Source organism: Salvelinus namaycush, chromosome 13 (genome assembly GCF_016432855.1).
Source record: "Salvelinus namaycush isolate Seneca chromosome 13, SaNama_1.0, whole genome shotgun sequence".
NCBI lineage: Eukaryota > Metazoa > Chordata > Actinopteri > Salmoniformes > Salmonidae > Salvelinus > Salvelinus namaycush.
Window position 1 is genome coordinate 22,955,699 of NC_052319.1, and position 21,417 is coordinate 22,977,115.

At 40.7% G+C, this 21,417-nt stretch overlaps 2 protein-coding genes across 2 annotated transcripts; both read left to right on the forward strand.

The window, feature by feature from the left end:
• The first annotated feature begins 985 nt into the window (after positions 1 to 985).
• LOC120058030 (gamma-crystallin M3-like) lies at positions 986 to 1,800 on the forward strand. Its single transcript, XM_039006514.1, has 3 exons — positions 986 to 997; positions 1,135 to 1,377; positions 1,501 to 1,800. Exons 1-3 carry the CDS (start codon positions 986 to 988, stop codon positions 1,798 to 1,800), a joined length of 555 nt encoding a protein of 184 aa, XP_038862442.1.
• Positions 1,801 to 19,794: 17,994 nt separating this feature from the next.
• Positions 19,795 to 20,742, forward strand: LOC120058031 (gamma-crystallin M3-like). Its single transcript, XM_039006516.1, has 3 exons — positions 19,795 to 19,824; positions 20,047 to 20,289; positions 20,443 to 20,742. The coding sequence occupies exons 1-3, from the start codon at positions 19,795 to 19,797 to the stop codon at positions 20,740 to 20,742; spliced, it is 573 nt and encodes a 190-aa protein (XP_038862444.1).
• Positions 20,743 to 21,417: the final 675 nt, after the last annotated feature.

A 21,417-nucleotide genomic window follows, 5' to 3' on the forward strand; every position in this document is an offset into this window, starting at 1 on the left:
TCCCACCTGTGTTTGTGGGTAATTATTTATTTTCTGTGAGTGTTTGTGTGCGCCACGGTTGCGTCACGTTCGGTTTCTGTTTACCTGTTTTTTGTGAAGGTTTCACTTCAATTAAAGATGTGGAATTACATGCACGCTGCGCCTTGGCTCATTTATGACAGGGAATTTGAAGACAGCGATCGTGACACACCTGTTAATTGAAGTGACTACCTCATGAAGCTGGTTGAGAGAATGCCAAGAGTGTGCAAAGCTGTCATCAAGGCAAAGGGTGGCTATTTGAAGAATCTCAAATAGTAACTATATTTTGATTTGTTTAACACTTTTTTGGTTACTACATGATTCCTTATGTGTTATTTCATAGTTTTGATGTCTTCACTATTATTCTACAATATAGAAAATAGTAAAAATAAAGAAAAACCCTTGAATGAGTAGGTGTTCTAAAACGTTTGACCGGTGGTGTATATATAAATTAAACTATGTGATTGTAAAATATTTTCTTAACTATTAAGATAATATAATTTCTTTGCATTTATTGAACGTACCAAATGACTTAAAGCTATTCACAGTCACCAACCGACCCATGAAACCAAAATTCAAGCTGTTTGGAAAGATTTATGGATTATGTCACAGCTATAGCATAAAAACAATCTCAAGCCAAAGAACACTTTTATTGAACATGTTTCACTAAATACCTAGTGTGTTCTGAAATATGTACAACAGACCATTGTATATTACTTCCAAAAGCTCAGTTGTATTTACTTCTCAATGAAAAACCCCTATTCTAAAGTCTTCGTGGGATCCAGTCACATGGAAATGTAGCGAAAGCACTTCAGCACTCTATAGGCCTCTATACAGTGTTGCTGGGTCAGGGGTTTACACAATGGGGCCCACAGATTCTTTGGGTTTGGTCAGGTATAAAAGTAAGGGTTAACAGAGGCAGGACATCAGTTTAGCAACAGCACAGCTCAAAGAAACAACCGCAACCATGATGGGCAAGGTAGGCACTGCGTTTTAGCCTACAGTTTTAAGTTTAATGCTTGAATAATGGCTGGTTAAGTCAATTACAATCGCAATATCTTTCAATTTCTTTCTTTGGTAATAATTTTTACAAATGATTTATTTTTGCATTTTCAGATCATCTTCTATGAGGACAAGAACTTCCAGGGTCGTTCCTATGAGACCAGCCAGGACTGCCCTGACATGTCCTCCCACCTGAGCAGGTGCCACTCCTGCAGGGTTGAGAGTGGCTGCTTCATGGTGTACGATCGCCCCAACTTCATGGGAAACCAGTACTTCATGAGGAGGGGAGAGTACTCAGACTACCAGAGTATGATGGGAATGAACGACTGCATTAGGTCCAGCCGCATGATCCCCATGGTAGGTTGAAAATATTTCATCTTTAAAAAAGAATAATCTTGCTCCTGAAAATATAACTCTCATATTACACAAGTTTACATATGATTTATCTGATCAATGAAACCTGTTATTTCCTCCGTACAGCACCGTGGAAACTTCAGGATGAGGATATACGAGAGGGAGAACTTCGGAGGTCAGATGCACGAGATGATGGATGACTGTGACTCCATACAGGAGCGTTACCGTATGTCTGACTGCCAGTCCTGCAACGTGATGGACGGCCACTGGCTGATGTATGAGCAGCCCCACTATAGAGGCAGGCAGATGTACATGAGGCCTGGAGAGTACAGGAACTTAAGGGATATGGGCATGGGAATGGGAGGCATGAGCGGTGGCATGAGGTTCATGAGCATGAGGCGTATCATGGATAACATGACTATGTAATTTCCTCAAATGTTGTATGAAAATTGTTGATTAAACCTATTTCCACTGCTAAATTGTCTTCTTTTTGTGATTATCTTACTGAGAGCACTCCATGTTTAAGCATTTCACTATTTCAATCTCTACATCTTTAACATTTCAAAGCATACAATAGATGTACTGTATGCTCAATGTAAGGTAATATCCAGTGATATCTCAGATCTAAATACATATGTATTAATGTGCACTTTTATTGGAAGAATGCCAATACAAGTGTACATTGTTAAGCAAATTATTTTCACAACTCATTTATTTACTGTTGTATGTTATCATAATCAGCCATATAGGCAACAATCCAATATATATTTGTATCTATAGATGTAAGAAGTGAAGAATAATAAGATGGCGCCGACAGAAATGGTCAACGTCTTACTTGCTCCAAATTGACTTTGCTATTTTGTGACTTTTTTGTGCTTATCCGTATTTTTTTGTACAGATAGCTCACACCATTATAATTTCAACTACAACTCGACCTTGACTTCGACCTCAATTTCGGCTCCTACTTCAACTCAGCTGTTCCCTTGTTTACACCGGACCCTACTCCATTGTTCGGGCTATTTAAGCGCTGCAAGATGAGATGAGGGAGGAGGGCTGGAGTCCTTGTTAGACTCAGAAGCAGAGAAAATCGTCCGGCACTCCTCTCCGTTTTAGACAAATGTCCAGTCACTTGAGGACAAGATGGATGTGCTCCGTTCGATAGTTTCCTTCTAACGGGACGTGAAAACAATAATATTATATGCTGTTCAGAAACTTGACTGGCAGGCGATATGGACATAAAACTCCATGCTTCATCGCGACCAGACAGCAGACTAAGGCAAAACCAAAGGGGAAGTGTGTGCCTCTTTGTAAACAATAACTGGTGCGCTGCTTCATGTGTGAAGTAAGTCTAGAGCTTTTGCTCACCTGAACTAGAATACCTCATGGTAAGTTGCAGACCTTTTTATCTACAAACAGTTTTCATCTGTAATCATCACTGCATATAAAAATCTTCCCATCGTGAAATAATTCCAATCATTCTGAATGTGTTCTGATTTGGACATCACGTTGTAAATTTCTCACAGCACACGCCTGTCTTTGTGTGGATGGCTGAGCTTGTGCGGATGCCTCTCTCTCGCACCCTCCCTTGACCTTGAAAAACTGTTCTGTGGGCACGTGCATTTGCTAGATCTGCCAATCCGGACTCGTGCGTCAAAGTGCTGAGGGTTTGATGTGTGGAGATTTTTTGCGATTGCAAAGACTTGGCTCTACTTTTTTAATTGACAATGCATATATATGTTCAAGACGGCTATCTCAAAACAATACCTGGGAACATCTGCTGATGGAAACTATCTACTAGTTAAGTGTTAACTTTCTATCTTTCGCATTCACAACTAATCACAAGCTAACATTGCTTCTCCTTTGCTAGCTAGCCAATTTAATGTGTATCACGTAAATTCAGCGTTACTGTCACGCCCTGACCGTAGAGATCCTTTTTATGTCTCTATTTTGGTTTGGTCAGGGCGTGAGTTGGGGTGGGCATTCTATGTCTTGCATTCTATGTTTATTTTTCTATGCTTTCTATTTCTTTGTGTTTGGCCGTGTGTGGTTCTCAATCAGAGGCAGCTGTCTATCGTTGTCTCTGATTGAGAACCATACTTAGGTAGCCTTTTTCCACCTGTGTGTTGTGGACCAGACAGAACTGTTTCGGTCGTTCTTGTTGTTTTTTTGTATTTCAGTGTTCAGTTTTTATTTAATAAATGATGAACACTTACCACGCTGCGCTTTGGTCACCTTCTTCTTCAGACGGCCGTGACAGTTACAGCGTAACACCCATCACATCAAGCAGCTGAAATGACAGCAAACTATGTGCATTTTCATTTTTTTACCTTAGTTTCTATTGCCAATTCTTTAGATATATCCATTATAATAATGATCCTGATAAATTAATTTGCCTCGTTAAGAGAAGCTGTCAGTCTTGTCATGTTCATATACATGGCACGATGGAGATGACAAACAAAAAAACTGCAACATGTTGCATAGGTCGGGTAGGCTTATATTAACCCCCGCTGTACCAAGCCAAATGCTAGGCTAGTAGCGTGGAGAATAAATATTGTCTAGATGCCTTTTTTTCCAGGGGAGAAGAAGTTTGCAAATTGACTGGCTAGGCTGTGGGACAGTGGATGCACATAGATAAATCTAATGGAACTGTTAACAGGCATTACCTGTGGAATGCTGGGATTGGGGTGCTTTAACTCACTGCTATCAACCAATCAGCATCCAGGATCCAAACAACCCATTTTATAACTTTTTAATTTGAATTTTTTTATTTAACCTTTATTTAACCAGGAAGGGCTCATTGAGATTTAAAATCTATTTTTCAAGAGCGTCCTGGCCAAGATAGGCAGCACCAAGTCATTACAAAAATTACAGACAAACAACATGAAAAACTACAAGTAATCTAGTAAAAACCATAGAATTCACAAGAGTATTACAAAAATCAAAAACAACAAATTAAAAACATTGACAGGTCAGGGAATCAGTCTCAAAATCATTCATCAGTGATTTAAAAATACCAATCGGGACAAGTTCTTCCAGTTTAAAAGTATTTTGTAAGGCGTTCCAAGATGATGGCGCAGAGTACATAAAAGCCCTTTTACCAAATTCAGTTCGGACATTTGGAACAGTTAGCAGGATAAAGTCCAGCGAACGAAGAGAGTACCCACCACATTTCTGAACAATAAAAATGCCCAAATAAAAAGGTAGTAAACCCAAAATGGCTTTATAAATAAAAGTATACCAGTGACTGAGCCTACGAGTGACTAGAGAAGGCCAGCCAGCCCTGGTATACAAAGTGCAGTGGTGCGTAAGGGTTTTGCAGTTTAAAATAAATATCAAAGTGCCATGGTAAAGGGTGTCAATTGATCTCAAACACTGAGCGGAAGCATTCATATATAAAATATCCCCATAGTCTAGTAAAGGCATAAATGTAGCTGAAACCAGCCTCCTTCTGGCTTCAAAAGAAAAACAGGCCTTATTCCTAAAATAAAATCCCAATTTCAGCTTAAATTTTTTTGTAAGTTGTTGAATATGCAATTTAAAAGAGAGGCCGTCATCAATTAAAATTCCAAGATATTTATATGAGGTTACAACCTCAATCTCCTTGCCCTGACATGTAGTAATAGGTGAAAGGTTCAGAGGTCTATTTCTTGCTTTAGAAAACACCATTTGTTTAGTTTTGTCAGTATTGAGGATAAGCTTCAATTGACACAAGGTATGTTGGACAGTATAAAAAGCAGTTTGCAAGTTCTGGAAAGCTTTTGTAAGTGACGAGGCACAACAGTAAATAACAGTATCATCAGCATAAAAATGAAGTTGCGCATTTTGGACATTTTTGGCTAAATCATTTATATAAATAGTGAATAAGAGCGGACCAAGTACAGAGCCTTGGGGCACACCATTAAAGACAGACAATTTAACAGACATAAGCCCATCAAATTGAGTGCACTGAGTTCTATCAGACAGATGGTTAGCATGCAACTGCATGCTCTGAAAGACCTACACTCGACAATCTCTGCCTTAGTATAGCATGATCAACTGTATCAAAAGCCTTAGAGAGATCAATAAAAAGTGAGACACAGTGCTGTTTTTTGTCAAGGGCTTCAGTGATATCATTTAAAACCTTCATGGCTGCTGTAATTGTGCTATGCTTCTTCCTGAAGCCCGATTGGTACATTGATAAAATAGAGTTAGTAAATAAAAACTATTTTAGCTGTTCACTCACAAGGGTTTCAAGTATTTTCACCAGGGGTGACAGCTTTGAGATTGGCCTATAATTATTTAAAAGAGTTGGATCTCCCCCTTTTAAAAGTGGTAGGACAAATGCTGATTTCCAGATTTTCAGAATTTCATTACATTCCAGGGTTAGATTGAACAGATATGTAAGTGGTTCAGCTATGAAATCAGCTGCCAGATATAACTGTGCATATTGCTGTTATTATAAATAAAGATGAAAGAGTGTTTGCCTTTGTTATATCTAATGTACTATGTTTTCTCATACCATAAGGTTGAGGAGTTCCCAGTGTCAACTCTACGATAACATGAAAATGCAGGCCCCTGTAATGCATCCTATCGAAGTTAGACAGGCATGGTCTGTCCTGGGCATTGATCTCATATGCCCTTTTTGAGAAGAGAACTGTGGCTGGTAACCAGTATGCCCTAACCATTACTGACCACTTCAGCAAATGGGCGATTGTTGAACTCTTGGAGGGCAAATCGTGAACAGAGATCGCTTCAATAGTCACCAACAAACTTCTTAATTTTGGGCTTGTGGACAACATCATCACTGACCGGGGAGTGGAGTTTGCAAATGATGTACATAGTCCTCGTACACCTGATTCATATTTAGTCATTTATTTGCAAAGGTATTTAAATCCTTATAAACTCAAAACCCAAACAGGATGTTCAGACAAACAGCAAGGTCCTTCTTCCTTTGGGTGTGTGTCCACTTAATGTTATATGTGACACATTGAAGACTAATTTGCCTAAGTCATTGGAAATGGCTGGTGCATGAGGTCTCATGAGATATGCATGCATTTAATATTTTCGACAGGTCTTCAATGGTGCGTAAAAGTAGATCAGAGTGTATGATTCAAAGGGCCCCTGCCAAAGCATCTGGTCACAGGGTCTAGATTTGCTGAGGTGCATCAACCCTCGCCATACTTCAATTCCAAAACACATGGGAAATCGTGGTTGTGGTAAATAAACCCTTTACACTTGTGGGATTTGGCCTATATGGATAGGGCTAAATGTGAATGTTTCTTACAGAAGAAATATGAAAAGCATACACTACCGTTCAAAAGTTTGGGGTCACTTAGAAATGTCCTTGTTTTTGAAAGAAAAGCACATTTTTTGTCCATTAAAATGACATCAAATTGATCAGAAATACAGTGTAGACATTATGTCACGTTCGTTATAGCGATGAGACCAAAGCGCAGCGTGATTTGAATGCATCTTCTTTTAATAAAGAAAGAACACAGAATGAACTATACAAAAACAACAAAACGAACGTGAAGCTATATAATCATAGTGCTGACACAAGCAACTAAACATAGACATAGATAATCACCCACGAAATACTCAAGGAATATGGCTGCCTAAATATGGTTCCCAATCAGAGACAACGATAAACAGCTGCCTCTAATTGAGAACCAATCTAGGCAACCATAGACATACAAAACCCCTAGACTGGTCCCAAACCCCATAAACATACAAAAACCCTAGACAGGACAAAAACATATAATCACCCATGTCACACCCTGACCTAACCAAAATAATAAAAATAAAAAAATACTAAGGTCAGGGCGTGACACATTATTAATGTTGTAAATGACTATTGCAGCTGGAAACGGCAGATTTTTTATGGAATATCTACATAGGCGTACAGAGGCCCATTATCAGCAAGCTAATCAAAGTTTATAATTTTAACCTTTTCACACGTACCAACACATGGGTGTGATCATTCTACAGTGGTCCCTGTAGCGTACTTTCAAACTGGTGTGATTAGAACTCTTATTTAGAACACTTATTTAGAACGGCCAGGTTCGTATGATTCGACAATCAGCATTTGAGCTGGCCACTGTTTTTTTCAGAAACATTTTGCACAAACACAGTCCTTACAAAGTCCAGAATGTGAGCAGTTTAATTTTGGATGCAATGTTCAGACATTCACAGAAGCAGCTACAGTATGTAGGCTACATTTGTCCTAGCACTAACTGAGAAAAGATTGACATAACACAAGCATCATATTTTTATAACTCTTGGCTGACATAAACTACAATATGAATTAGCTAATAGCAATTACTATTTATAATTAACTTCTTTGGGACAGGGGGGCAGTATTGAGTAGCTTGGATAAAAAGGTGCCCAGAGTAAACTGCCTGCTACTCAGTCCTAACAGCTAGAATATGCATATAATTGGTTGATTTGGATAGAATACACTCTGAAGTTTCTAAAACTGTTTGAATTATGTCTGTGAGTATAACAGGACTCATATGGCAGGCAAAAACCTGAGAAAAAAATCCAACCAGGAAGTGGGAAATCTGAGGTTTGTAGTTTTTCAACTCTCAAGATACAGTGGAAATGGGGTCATATTGCACTTCCTAAGGCTTCCACTAGATGTCAACAGTCTTTAGAACCTTGTTTGATGCTTCTACTGTGAAGAAGGGGGGAATGGGAGCTGAATGAGTCAGAGGTCTGCCAGAGTGGCATGAGCTGGACACGCACGTTCACGTGAGCGGTAGCTTGCGTTCCATTGCAATTCTATAGACAAAGGAATTCTCCGGTTGGAACATTATTGAAGATTTATGATAAAAACATCCTAAAGATTGATTCTATACCTAGTTTGACATGTTTCTACGAACTGTAATATGACTTTTCGTCTGGACCTGCCCGCGTGTCGTCAGTTTGGATTGTGTACTAAACTCTCAAACAAAAAGGAGGTATTTGGACATAAATGTAACTTTATCGAACAATTCAAACATTTATTGTGGAACTGGGATTCCTGGGAGTGCATTCTGATGAAGATCATCAAAGGTAAGTTAAAATTTATAATGCTATTTCTGACTTTGTTGACTCCAAAACATGGCGGATATCTGTATGGCTTGTTTGGGCTCTGAGCGCTGTACTCAGATTATTGCATTGTGTGCTTATTCGGTAAAGCTTTTTTGAAATCTGACACAGCGGTTGCATTAAGGAGAAGCTTATCTAAAGTTCCATGCATAACACTTGTATTTTCATCAACATTTATGATGAGTATTTCTGTAAATTGATGTGACTCTCTGCAAAATCACCGGATGTTTTGGAAGCAAAACATTACTGAACGTAACGCGCCAATGTAAACTGAGATTTTTGGATATAAATATGAACTTTATCGAACAAAACATACAGGTATTGTGTAACATGAAGTCCTATGAGTGTCATCTGATAAAGATCATCAAAGGTTAGTGTTTAATTTTATCTCTATTTCTACTTTTTGTGACTCCTCTCTTTGGCTGGAAAAATGGCTGTGTTTTTCTGTGACTCTGTACTGACCTAAAATAATCGTTTGGTATGCTTTCGTCGTAAAGCCTTTTTGAAATCTGACACGTTGGCTAGATTCACAACAAGTGTAGCTTTAATTTGGTGTATTGCATGTGTGATTTCATGAAAGTTTAATTTTTATAGTAATTTATTTGAATTTGGTGCTCTGCATTTTCACTGGATGTTGACGCTAGCGTCCCACATATCCCAGAGAGGTTAATCACATTTTATTTTACCTTGATTTAACTAGGCAAGTCAGTTAAGAATAAAATCTGATTTACAATGACTGCCTATGAACAATGGGTTAACTCAGTCAAATCAAATTTATTTATAAAGCCCTTCTTACATCAGCTGATGTCACAAAGTGCTGTACAGAAACCCAGCCTAAAACGCCAAACAGCAAGCAATGCAGGTGTAAAAGCACGGTGGCTAGGAAAAACTCCCTAGAAAGGCCAGAACCTAGGAAGAAACCTAGAGAGGAACCAGGCTATGAGGGACGGCCAGTCCTCTTCTGGCTGTGCCAGGTAGAAATTATAACAGAACATGGCCAAGATGTTCAAATGTTCATAGATGACCAGCAGGGTCAAATAATAACAATCACAGTGGTTGTCGAGGGTGCAACAGGTCAGCACCTCAGGAGTAAATGTCAGTTGGCTTTTCATAGCTGATCATTCAGAGTATCTCTACTGCTCCTGCTGTCTCTAGAGAGTTGAAAACAGCAGGTCTGGGACAGGTAGCATGTCCGGTGAACAGGTCAGGGTTCCATAGCCAAATGCAGAACAGTTGAAACTGGAGCAGCAGCACGGCCAGGTGGACTGGGGACAGCAAGGAGTCATCAGGCCAGGTAGTCCTGAGGCATGGTCCTAGGGCTCAGGTCCTCCGAGAAAGAGAAAGAAAGAGAGAAAGAAACAAAGAAACAAAGAAAGAGAGAGAAAGAGAGAGAATTAGAGAGAGGATACTTAAAAACCTCTTTGGGAAAGGCGTGCCGCTTGCGGGACACCTCGACAACATCCGGTGAAATTGCAGAGCGCGAAATTCAAACTACAGTATTATAAATATTTAACTTTCATAAAATCACAAGTGTAATACATCAAAATAAAGCTTAACTTCTTGTTAATCCAGCCGCTGTGTCAGATTTCAAAAAGGCTTTACGGCGAAAGCAAACCATGTGATTATCTGAGGACAGCGCCCCGCATACAAAACCATTGAAAACATATTTCAGTCAGGCAGGTGCGACACGAAAGTCAGAAATAGCGATATAATAAAAGCCTTACCTTTGATGATATTCTTCTGTTGGCACTCCAAAAGGTCAAAGTTACATCACAAATTGTCCTTTTGTTCGATAATGTCCTTCTTTATATCCATAAAAACTCAGTTTAGCTTGCGCGCTTCAGTCAATAATCCACCCAGTTTCCCTCCATCAAAATGCATACAAAATGAATCCCAAACGTTATTAATAAACTCTTCCAAACAAGTCAAACAACATTTATAATCAAACCTTAGGTACCCTAATATGTAAATAAACGATACAATTTAAGACGGAGAATCGTTATTGTCTTTACCGGAGAAAAATACCAAAGAACGCGCTCTCTTCCACGCGCTTGGAAATACTACAGCCAAAATGGGAGCCACCTAGAAAAACTACAATTTCACTACATTTTTCCAAAACCCAGCCTGAAACTCTTTCTAAAGACTGTTGACATCTAGTGGAAGATCTAGGAACTGCAATCTGGGAGGACTTCGCCTTATAATAAAAGTGATAGCCATTCAAAATAAGCTGACATTTTTTGGGGGGGGGTGGTTTGTCCTTGGGGTTTCGCCTGCCATATCAGTTCTGTTATACTCACAGACATTATTTTAACAGTTTTAGAAACTGAGTGTTTTCTATCCAAATCTACCAATTATATGCATATCCTAGCTTCTGGGCCTGAGTAACAGGCAGTTTACTTTGGGCACGCTTTTCATCCAGACATCAAAATACTGCCCCCTATCCCAAACAAGTTAAATTCACACAGGACACCGGATAAGACAGGAGAAATACTCCAGATAACAGACGGACACTAGCCCCACCGACACATAAACTACTGCAGCATAACTACTGACACAGGAGGGGTCGGGAGACACTGTGGTCCGACGATACCCCCGGACAGGGCCAAACAGGCAGGATATAACCCTACCCACCCACTTTGCCAATCACAGCCCCCATACCACAAGAGGGATATCTTCAACCACCAACTTACCATCCTGAGACAAGGCCGAGTATAGCCCACAAAGATCTCCGCCACAGCACAACCCAAGGGGGGGCGCCAACCCGGACAGGAAGATCACATCAGTGACTCAACCGACGCACCACTCCTAGGGACGGCATGGAAGAGCACCAGTAAGCCAGTGACTCAGCCCCTGTCATAGGGTTAGAGGCAGAGAATCCCAGTGGAGAGAGGGGAACCGGCAAGACAGAGATAGCAAGGGCGGTTCGTTGCTCCAGTGCCTTTCCGTTCACCTTCACACTCCTGGGCCAGACTACACTCAATCATAGGACCTACTGAAGAGATGAGTCTTCAATAAAGACTTAAATGTTGAGACCGAGTCTCACATGGGTAGGCAGACCATTCCCTAACTGCCTTGTTCAGGGGCAGAACAACAGATTTTTACCTTGTCAGCTTGGGGATTCGATCTAGCCACGTTTCAGTTACTGGCCCAACGCTCTAACCACTAGGCTACCTGCCGTGAGCTCACTATTGATCGAAATAATTGAGTTAAACACTCTAAATTCGAAAGTAATCCAAAAATGGGTAGTTTCTGCGTGTTGCCATGCTTTTTTCCCCTCACAGAAACCAAAGATAATAAGAGTATACAAGATGAGTTTGGTCTGTTTATAGTATGCATGTTGAAGGGGGTGTGTCGTCTACCATTGTTCACATCACCATTCACTTCCGGAAGTTGTCTAAAAATTTGTGAACCCTTATGTTATGATTTTTATGAATAATGACTAAATGATGTATACATTTAACGTAGAACTATAACTAACAGAATTCTACCCTGTCACTGTATGATTGTATGAAATGTATTAGAATCATACATCTAACTCCGATGTGTGTAGTTTTAGTCAGAATTAGAATTAAGGTGTGAGACAATGTATGAGATAAGAGGAGCTATCGACAGACAAGCTGTACTACTGTGTTCCTTTCAGGACATTCTGTCCCCACCCAGTGAGGGGAGAGACCTTGGGCTTGTAGTAGATTGTATAACAGGTGGCAGACAATGTATGACAGGAAGACTTGTGAACTATATTGTCATTGTTTCTGAGAGGAGGAGGGACATTTATGACGAAATGTGAGGTATATAGACCAATGTACAGGAAATGATAGGCAGAACGTTCCCGTGAATAAACATTTGAATATTGTAGACTGGGCCTCTGTCTGTTTTTATTTCTATCAGTATCATACAAATCCTGATATAGCAGACTGAGTAATTTAATTTAATTGGTTAAAGAACATGAGAACATAATTCTCCTAACACCTTACTCACCTCATTTTGTTATTACATTGTTGGTCCGACAGACGATTACGTGAAACCCAGAATGCATTGTATGTCAACAAACATGGCTCCAAACACAGCTGGAATTAGCTTAGCTCATCATAATCAGTACAACCTTCAAAAAAGTATTTTACACACATAATATGTGCCCATTACAATCTATGCAAGAATCGGAATGCATGATTTGTCACTGGAACTTGAAAACATGTGAATAAAACAGTAAATATATAAAAAAAATTACTACACAAAACATTTTCTGATAGTGATTTATTGATACAAGCTGCGCGTGCCGGCAGTCTATCCCGTAATCTCTCATTCCCACTCTGAGCCATTCAGTGTTGTTGTTTATGTATGTAGCTAGTGAGCTAAGCTGTAGCATTAGCACTGTCTTTCAAAAGGAGACAACTCTCAAATGCGGAAAGTCTGGAGATTTTTTTAAATTCTGACAATGAGTCTGAGTATGAAAGTAAGGAATAAAATTCTGACAGTGACAGTGACAGTGAGGAGCTGCCCCCCAACCTTGTAGCCATTGAGAACACTGAATCTGAAGACCCCTTAACCATTGACGAAGTCCCTGGTCCCTTTGAAGATGCTGGCGGAGATGGAGGTAGACCGACAGTGGATGAAGTACAGGAGTTCTGTGGTAGCTGGAAGGCCACCCCTCATCACTGTCAAGCGCTCCCAAAAACACTTCTGCAAGCAGGCCTTTCTAATCGACCAGGCCCAGGTATCCTGGAAGGATATTGACCTCATCCCGTCAGTAGAGGATGCCTGGTTGTTCTTTAAAAGTGCTTTCCTCACCATCTTAAATAAACATGCCCCTTTAAAAAAATGTAGAACTAAGAACAGATATAGCCCTTGGTTTACTCCAGACCTGACTGCCCTCAACCAGCACAAAAACATCCTGTGGCGGACTGCACTAGCATCAAATAGTCCCCGCGATATGCAACTTTTCAGGGAAGTCAGGAACCAATACACACAGTCAGTTAGGAAAGCAAAGGCTAGGTTTTTCAAACAGAAGTGTGCATCCTGCAGTACTAATTCAAAAAAGTTTTGGGACACTGTAAAGTCCATGGAGAATAAGAGCACCTCCTCCCAGCTGCCCACTGCACTGAGACTGGGAAACACTGTCACCACTGATAAATCCACAATAATCGAGAATTTCAATAAGCATTTCTCTACGGCTGGCCATGCTTTCTGCCTGGCTACCCCAACCCCGGCCAACATCTCTGCACCCCCCGCAGCAACTGGCCCAAGCCCCCCCGCTTCTCCTTCACCCAAATCCAGACAGCTGATGTTCGAAAGAGCTGCAAAATCTGGAGCCCTACTAATCAGCTAGGCTAGACAATCTGGACCCGCTCTTCCTAAAATGATCTGCCGCCATTGTTGCAACCCCTATTACTATTCTGTTCAACCTCTCTTTCGTATCGTCTGAGATTCCCAAAGATTGGAAAGCGGCCGTGGTCATCCCCCTCTTCAAATGGTCAGACACTCTAGACCAAAAATGTTACAGACCTATATCTATCCTGCCCTGCCTTTCTAAAATCTTTGAAACCCAAATTAACAAACAGATCACCGACCATTTCGAATCCCACCGTACCTTTTCCGCTGTGCAATCTGGTTTCCGAGCTGGTCACGGGTGCACCTCAGCCACGCTCAAGGTCCTAAACGATATCATAACTGCCATCGATTAAAGACTGTACTGTGCAGCCGTCTTCATCGACCTGGCCAAGGCATTCAACTTTGTCAGTCACCGTATTCTTATCGGCAGACTCAACAGCCTTGGTTTCTCAAATGACTGCCTCGCCTGGTTCACTACTTCTCAGATAGAGTTCAGTGTGTCAAATCAGAGGGCCTGTTGTCCGGACCTCTGGCAGTCTCTATGGGGGTGCCACAGTTCTCGGGTCGACTCTTTTCTCTGTGTATATCAATGATGTATATCAATGATGTCGCTCTTGCTGCGAGTGGTTCTTTGATCCACCTCTACGCAGACGACACCATTCTGTATATCTCACCCTTATTTGGACACTGTTAACAAACCAAACGAGCTTCAACGTCATACAACACTTCTTCCGTGGCCTCCAACTGCTCTTAAATGCTAGTAAAACAAAATGCATGCTCTTCAACCGATCGCTGCCCACACCCGCCCGACTAGCATCACTACTCTGGACGGTTCTGACTTAGAATATGTGGACAACTACAAATACCTAGGTATCTGGCTAGACTGTAAACTCTCCTTCCAGACTCACATTAAGCATCTCCAATCCAAGTTAAAGTTAAATCGGCTTCCTATTTCGCAACAAAGCCTCCTTCACTCATGCTGCCAAACATACCCTCGTATAAAACTGACTATCCTACCGATCCTCGACTTCAGCGATGTCATTTACAAAATAGCCTCCAACACTCTACTCAGCAAATTGGATGCAGTCTATCACAGTGCCATCCGTTTTGTAACCAAAGCCCCATATACTACCCACAACTGCGACCTGTATGCTCTCGTTGGCTGGTCCTCGCTACATATTCGTCGCCAAACCCACTGGCTCCAGGTCATCTATAAGTCTTTGCTAGGTAAAGCTCCGCCTTATCTCAGCTCACTAGTCACCATCGCAACACCCACCCATAGCACGCGCTCCAGCAGGTATATTTCACTGGTCACCCCCAAAGCCAACACCTCTTTGGTTGCCTTTCCTTCCAGTTCTCTGCTGCCAATGACTGGAACGAACTGCAAAAAATCACTGAAGATGGAGACTTATATCTCCCTCACTAACTTTAAGCGTCAACTTTCAGAGCAGCTTACCGATCGCTGCAGCTGTACACAGCCCATCCAACCAACTACCTACCTCATCCCCATATTTGTTTTTGTTTTTCTGCTCTTTTGCACACCAGTATTTCTACTTGCACATCCTTATCTGCACATATATCACTCCAGTGTAAATTGCTAAATTGTAATTACTTCGCCACTATTGACCTATTTATTGCCTTACCTCCTTACTTCATTTGCGCACACTGTATACAGATTTTTCTATTGTGTTATTGACTGTACGTTTGTTTATCCCATGTGTAACTCCGTGTTGTTGTTTTTGTCGCACTGCTTTGCTTTATCTTGGCCAGGTCGCAAAGCTGTACTTAGTTATCCTCACACATATTGACTCCCATAACTTTTTAATTTTATTTCACTATTTGGTTGCATCTGCATGTTCATTTTAGAGGAAGAGTCTAAGGGGTTATGCTGGCCATATCGGAGCTAGCCAACATCTCTGCCTTGTCAACTATAATCATCCTCAGTGTGGTTAGGTTCAACCTAAAACGTATCGTTCTTACAGTATGTCTTGCTCATCATGTAAATCTCATCTATGTGTTATAGTTGCACATAGGATTTGATAACTGTTTTTGTTTTCTTAAAGAGAGCCTACATTTCTTATTGTCCTCTTACTGTTCAGGAGTCTGCTTCTTGTTACTTTGTTAGCACTGGAATTTATGGGATCCCTATGTCAAACTAATTCCACAGTGGGCCTAGTGTCTGTGGTTTTTTGTTTTTTCCTTTCACTGAAGACCTAGACAACCAGGTGAGGGGAGTTACTTACTAATTAGTGACCTTAATTCATCAATCAAGTACAAGGATGGAGCGAAACCCCGCAGACACTCAGCCCTCTGTGGAATAAGTTTGACACATGTGCCCTAAATGGTTGGAAGTATGCAGAATGTATTACTTTATTTTTGTTGGTCAGCATCTCAATTTGGAGTGGTGGCGGGGGGGGGGGGGGGGGGGGGGGGGTGCTTTCTTAAGTATCATAAACACCTGCTATAAGACAGCAGATTGCTGAGACGTGACTTGTTTATGCATTTTGGTCTGCTTTTGGTCTGATATCTGCAATGGAGAGGTTGATAGTTTTCTTTTGGATAGCCTGTAATATCGCTTCCCCTCATACCCTGAAATAAAATCTGTTCACACAAATAATTCACTGTTCATTTCTGTTATCAACCTTCTAATTAAGCATAAGGCTGTAAATTATATCAAGGACTTGCTTTCTCCTTGGCAATATTCTGGCGACAAATGTATTATATTCTGGGAGACCCTCGCAACTCAGTTGGGTCTTCAGTTCCACATTATGACAGCAGAGGTCACTCAAGTGACAAATGACAGCAAAAACAGATGCTTTTGGATAAATTGCAGTACCATGGGTTAGATATAACAGTCTTTGATAGTAGTGTTGATAGTTGATTTGGCTTTACCACAAAATAGCCTTGCATTTAATTGCGGCCTCCTGAGTGACGCAGCGGTCTAAGGCACTGCATAGAAGTGGTAGAGGCGTCACTACAGACCTGGGTTCGATCCCTGGCTGTGTTGCAGCCGGCCACGACCGGGAGACCCATGACTCGGCGTACAATTGGCCCAGCATAGTCTGGGATAGCGGAGGGTTTGGCCGGCCGGGATATCCTTCTCCCATCGCGCTCTAGTGACTCCTTGTGGCGGGCCGGGCGCATGCACACTGACTTCTGTCACCAGCTGTACAGTGTTTCCTTCGACACATTGGTGCGGCTGGCTTCCGGGTTAAGCGAGCAGTGTGTCAAGAAGCAGTGCGGACCTTCGCCTCTCCCGAGTCAGTACGAGAGTTGCGTCGATGGGACAAGACTGTAACTACCAATTGGAAGTCACGAAATTGAGGAGAAAAAAGCGATAAAACGTACCAAAACATTTCCTTACGTACGTACCCTAACCAAAAGCCATGGATTACAGTCAGTATCTGCGCTGGGCTAAAGCCTATAGCTACCGCTTAAAGGAACAGGACACAGACAAGGACGCTTACAAGAAAGTCTGCCACTTCAAAAAACCATAGTCAGTCAATCAACAATCTAATATAAATATTCTTCAAAAAATATTGATATTTAACTTACAATCTGTAGATACTTAGACAGGTTCAGAATTTATGTGAAATATCACAGCACAATTAACACCCCTTCAAATGAGTGAATTAGGCTATTTCAGCCACATCCCTTGCTGAGGTGTATAAAATCGAGCACACAGCCATGCATTCTCCATAGACAAACACTGGCAGTAGAATGGTATCGTCATAGGATGCCACCTTTCCACAAAAAAAGTTTGTCAAATTTCTGGCATGCTAGACTTGCTGTAAGTGCTGTTAAGTGCTGGCATGCTAGACTTGCTGAAGTGGAAAGTCTAGGAGCAACAATGGCTCAGAAAGTAAGTGGTAGGCCGCACAAGCCCACAGAACTGGTCTGCCGAGTGCTGAAGCGCGTAGCTTGTAAAAATCGTCTGTCCTCGGTTGCAACACTCACTCCCGAATTCCAAACGGCCTCTGGAAGCAATGTCAGCACAATAACTGTTCATCAGGAGCTCCATTAACTTCTTATGGCTGGGGGCAGTATTGAATAGCTTGGATGAATAAGGTGCCCAGAGTAAACTGCCTGCTACTCATGACAAATTGCTAATATATGCATATTATTAGTATATTTGGATAGAAAACACTCCGAAGTTTCTAAAACTGTTTGAATGAAGTCTGTGAGTATACCAGAACTCATATGGCAGGCAAAAACCTGAGAAAAAATCCAACCAGGAAGTGGGAAATCTGATATTTGTAGGTTTTCAACTCTTTGCCTATCGAAGATACAGTGGGATATTGGTCATATTGCACTTCCTAAGGCTTACACTAGATGTCAACAGTCTTTAGAACCTTGTTTGATGCTTCTACTGTTAAGGAGGGGGAATGAGGGCTCTTTGAGTCAGGGCTCTGGCAGAGTGCCATTAGCTGACAAGGCTCGTTCACGTGAGAGAGTTAGCTTGCGTTCCATTGCATTTCTGCAGACAAAGGAATTCTCAGGTTGGAACATTATTGAAGATTTATGTTAAGTATCAAAAAAAATATGTAAAAAATATTTGATGAAAACAAATATGTGGCCTTACTGCTATTAGCCCATACAAACGCATTGAATAACAGATTCACTACATGGAACAACAGATAGTCCCCCCAAAAAATCTATAGGAAGTTTGTTCTGAAGTCTCTGTCCTATATCTGAGAGATATAAGAAAGATAAGGAAACTTTATTTAACACCTTATTTTTGGCACTAAACAGACTCCATATATACTTCCATTCATTTTTTCAACTGGTACCGGGGGACCTTCAGACGAGTCTTGTGAGGCCTGTGGGGGTCATAGAATCTCATCTTTCCATAGAGGGGTCATAATAGTTTTTAGGCCGAACCGTTCGGATGCTACAGAAAATTTTGCGAGAAGACTGATTTTTGGAATGTCTCATGGTCTGACAAACACCACTCTAGCTCTGTCACCTTTCACTACAGATGCGGAAGAGTGACATACGTAGGGGATGTGGTTATTTGAGACGCATCCAATGCAAAAAAACAGATATCTGTAGCTTAAACTGACAGGCTTGTATTGGGATTTTTTATTGAGCTAATTAGATTTCTAGGGGGCCTGGACATCGACAATATGGGGTGTAAACCCTTTACAGACCCTTACCTAAGTGTTACCTAATTTACTTTTTTTGGTGTTACTTAAAGTGATGCCAGAAAGGTACGGTATAATTTCAGCCAGTAGCACTCACGAGTCAAAACATATCCCTGAAAATAGAGAACATCATCATCCATTATTTGAATTTTGGGGGGGATGCAATATGTATGATATGTTAACAATTACAAAATTGTTTTAAAAAAAGTGCTTAATAAGATCCCATTCAATCTCCTTAAGAGGGATTAAAAAATGTAAAGATGATTCATTTATTTGAAATATTTTTTTATAATACACAATGCTATTTAAAGTTTTGTAACAGTTTCTCTAGTATCATGGTTATGAACCACAAAGGTTAGTTAAGTAACTACTCACAATTGATTATGTATTCACTGGTTAGGAATGTCTGTCTACGTTAAGTCAGCACACTGAACAAAAGATGAGTAATAATACATAGTTAAACCTAAAAGATGTTCACTCTTAAAACCATATGTGTGATTTCCTCTACTATAACATTGAGTCATTATACCAGCATTTAAAAAAGGCATCTTTCAAACCTTTTCAAAAAAGTATTGCACAGTGTATGGAGAACCTTCCATTTCAAGGCTGTTACTAACTGTTGTAAACTCTCAAACGGTTTTGTTACTTTGTTTGAGAAACAGTCGATTTAGAAATAGCCTTTCTAAAGACTGAGGGATCCAGTCCCTGAAAATGTGGACGTCAACTCAGTAGCCTCAGTAGGCCTCTAGAGCATGATGCTGATGCAGGGGTTTGAACAATGGAGCTAGGGATTCTTTAGGTTTGGTCAGGTATAAAAGAAAGGGTTAAAACAGGTAGAAAGTCAGTTCAGGAGCAGCAACCAGCAGCACAGTGAGCAAATATGTCCAACACCAGCATGAACATGGGCAGGGTAAGCACTGGCAAGATTTCTTAGAATTATTTTTACTTTAATTTTCAGAGATTGTTATACAAAAGGGCTCTTGTGCTCTACGCACCCCTAACTACAACATGATCATTTTACTTATCCCAATAACCTGGTTACCAGTGGGACTAAATAGCGCTGCAAATTCCTCTAAAATGCTTGTTTCCTACAATTGTTTAATTCAAAGATATGATTCCCTTTTATTTTCAGGCCACCTTCTATGAGGACAGGAACTTCCAGGGCCGCTCTTATGAGTGCAGCTCCGACTGCCCTGACATGTCTTCCTACATGAGCAGGTGCCAATCCTGCAGGGTTCAGAGCGGCTGCTTCATGGTGTACGAGCGCCCCAACTACATGGGAAACCAGTTCTTCATGAGGAGGGGAGAGTACTCAGACTATCAGAGTATGATGGGAATTACCGATGGTATCAGGTCCTGCCGCATGATCCCCATGGTAAGCCATATGATATTCAGGCTGCTGTAACAGTCCCACTAGAAGTAGCTGTGTGAAGTCCATAATCACACAAATCATATTGGCCCTGTGAGCTTATCAACAGTATGGTGTAGTCAGTAATTATTTCAAATATTTGTATTTCCCAAATAACAGCACCGTGGAAACTTCAGGATGAGGATCTACGAGAGGGAGAACTTCGGAGGTCAGATGCACGAGATGATGGACGACTGTGACTCCATACAGGAGCGTTACCGTATGTCTGACTGCCAGTCCTGCAACGTGATGGACGGCCACTGGCTGATGTACGAGCAGCCCCACTTCAGAGGCAGGCAGATGTACATGAGGCCTGGAGAGTACAGGAACTTCAGAGATATGGGCATGGGAATGGGAGGCATGAGCGGTGGCATGAGGTTCATGAGCATGAGGCGTATCATGGATAACATGACTATGTAATTTTCTCAAAGGTTGAACGGAAATTGTTGATTAAATTTATTTCAACATTTTAAAACTGCTACATTTTCTTATTTTTGTGATTGTTTTACTCAGAGCACTCCATGTTTAAACATTTCATTATTTCACTCTCCTACATCTTTAGCATTTCAGATACCTGTGTAGATATCTGTTTGTTCACAATAGATGTATGCTGATGTAAAATAATATCCAGTGATATTTAAAATCTTTAATTTAGAAAATATTACTTGATCCTGCCATATTATTTTGCAATGCTCAATTGTAATGTTTTTCGAATAAACTCACATAAAACATTTTTAAGAGATAACAGAGTTATCTAAAATAATAATTATAGGGTGGGAGGAAGGTTAGCAACAATTAATTTGCATTTGTTTACAAATCTCATATCTATAAAACCACGGTCAAGGTGTAATTAGACATGCAGCAAGCAAGTATAAAAGTTGTACTAGGTAACAATGTGTACCTAAATGATGACCTAAATACATGGAAGAATGCCAATACAAGTGTACATTGTTAAGCAAATTATTTTTACAACACATTTATTTACTGTTGTATATTATAATAATCAAAATTCAAAAGGCACTCGCACATCTGAGCTATCTTTGTTGCAGGTGCATGGTAACAGTTGAATAAGATGAGAAAAAAGAAGAAACCCGC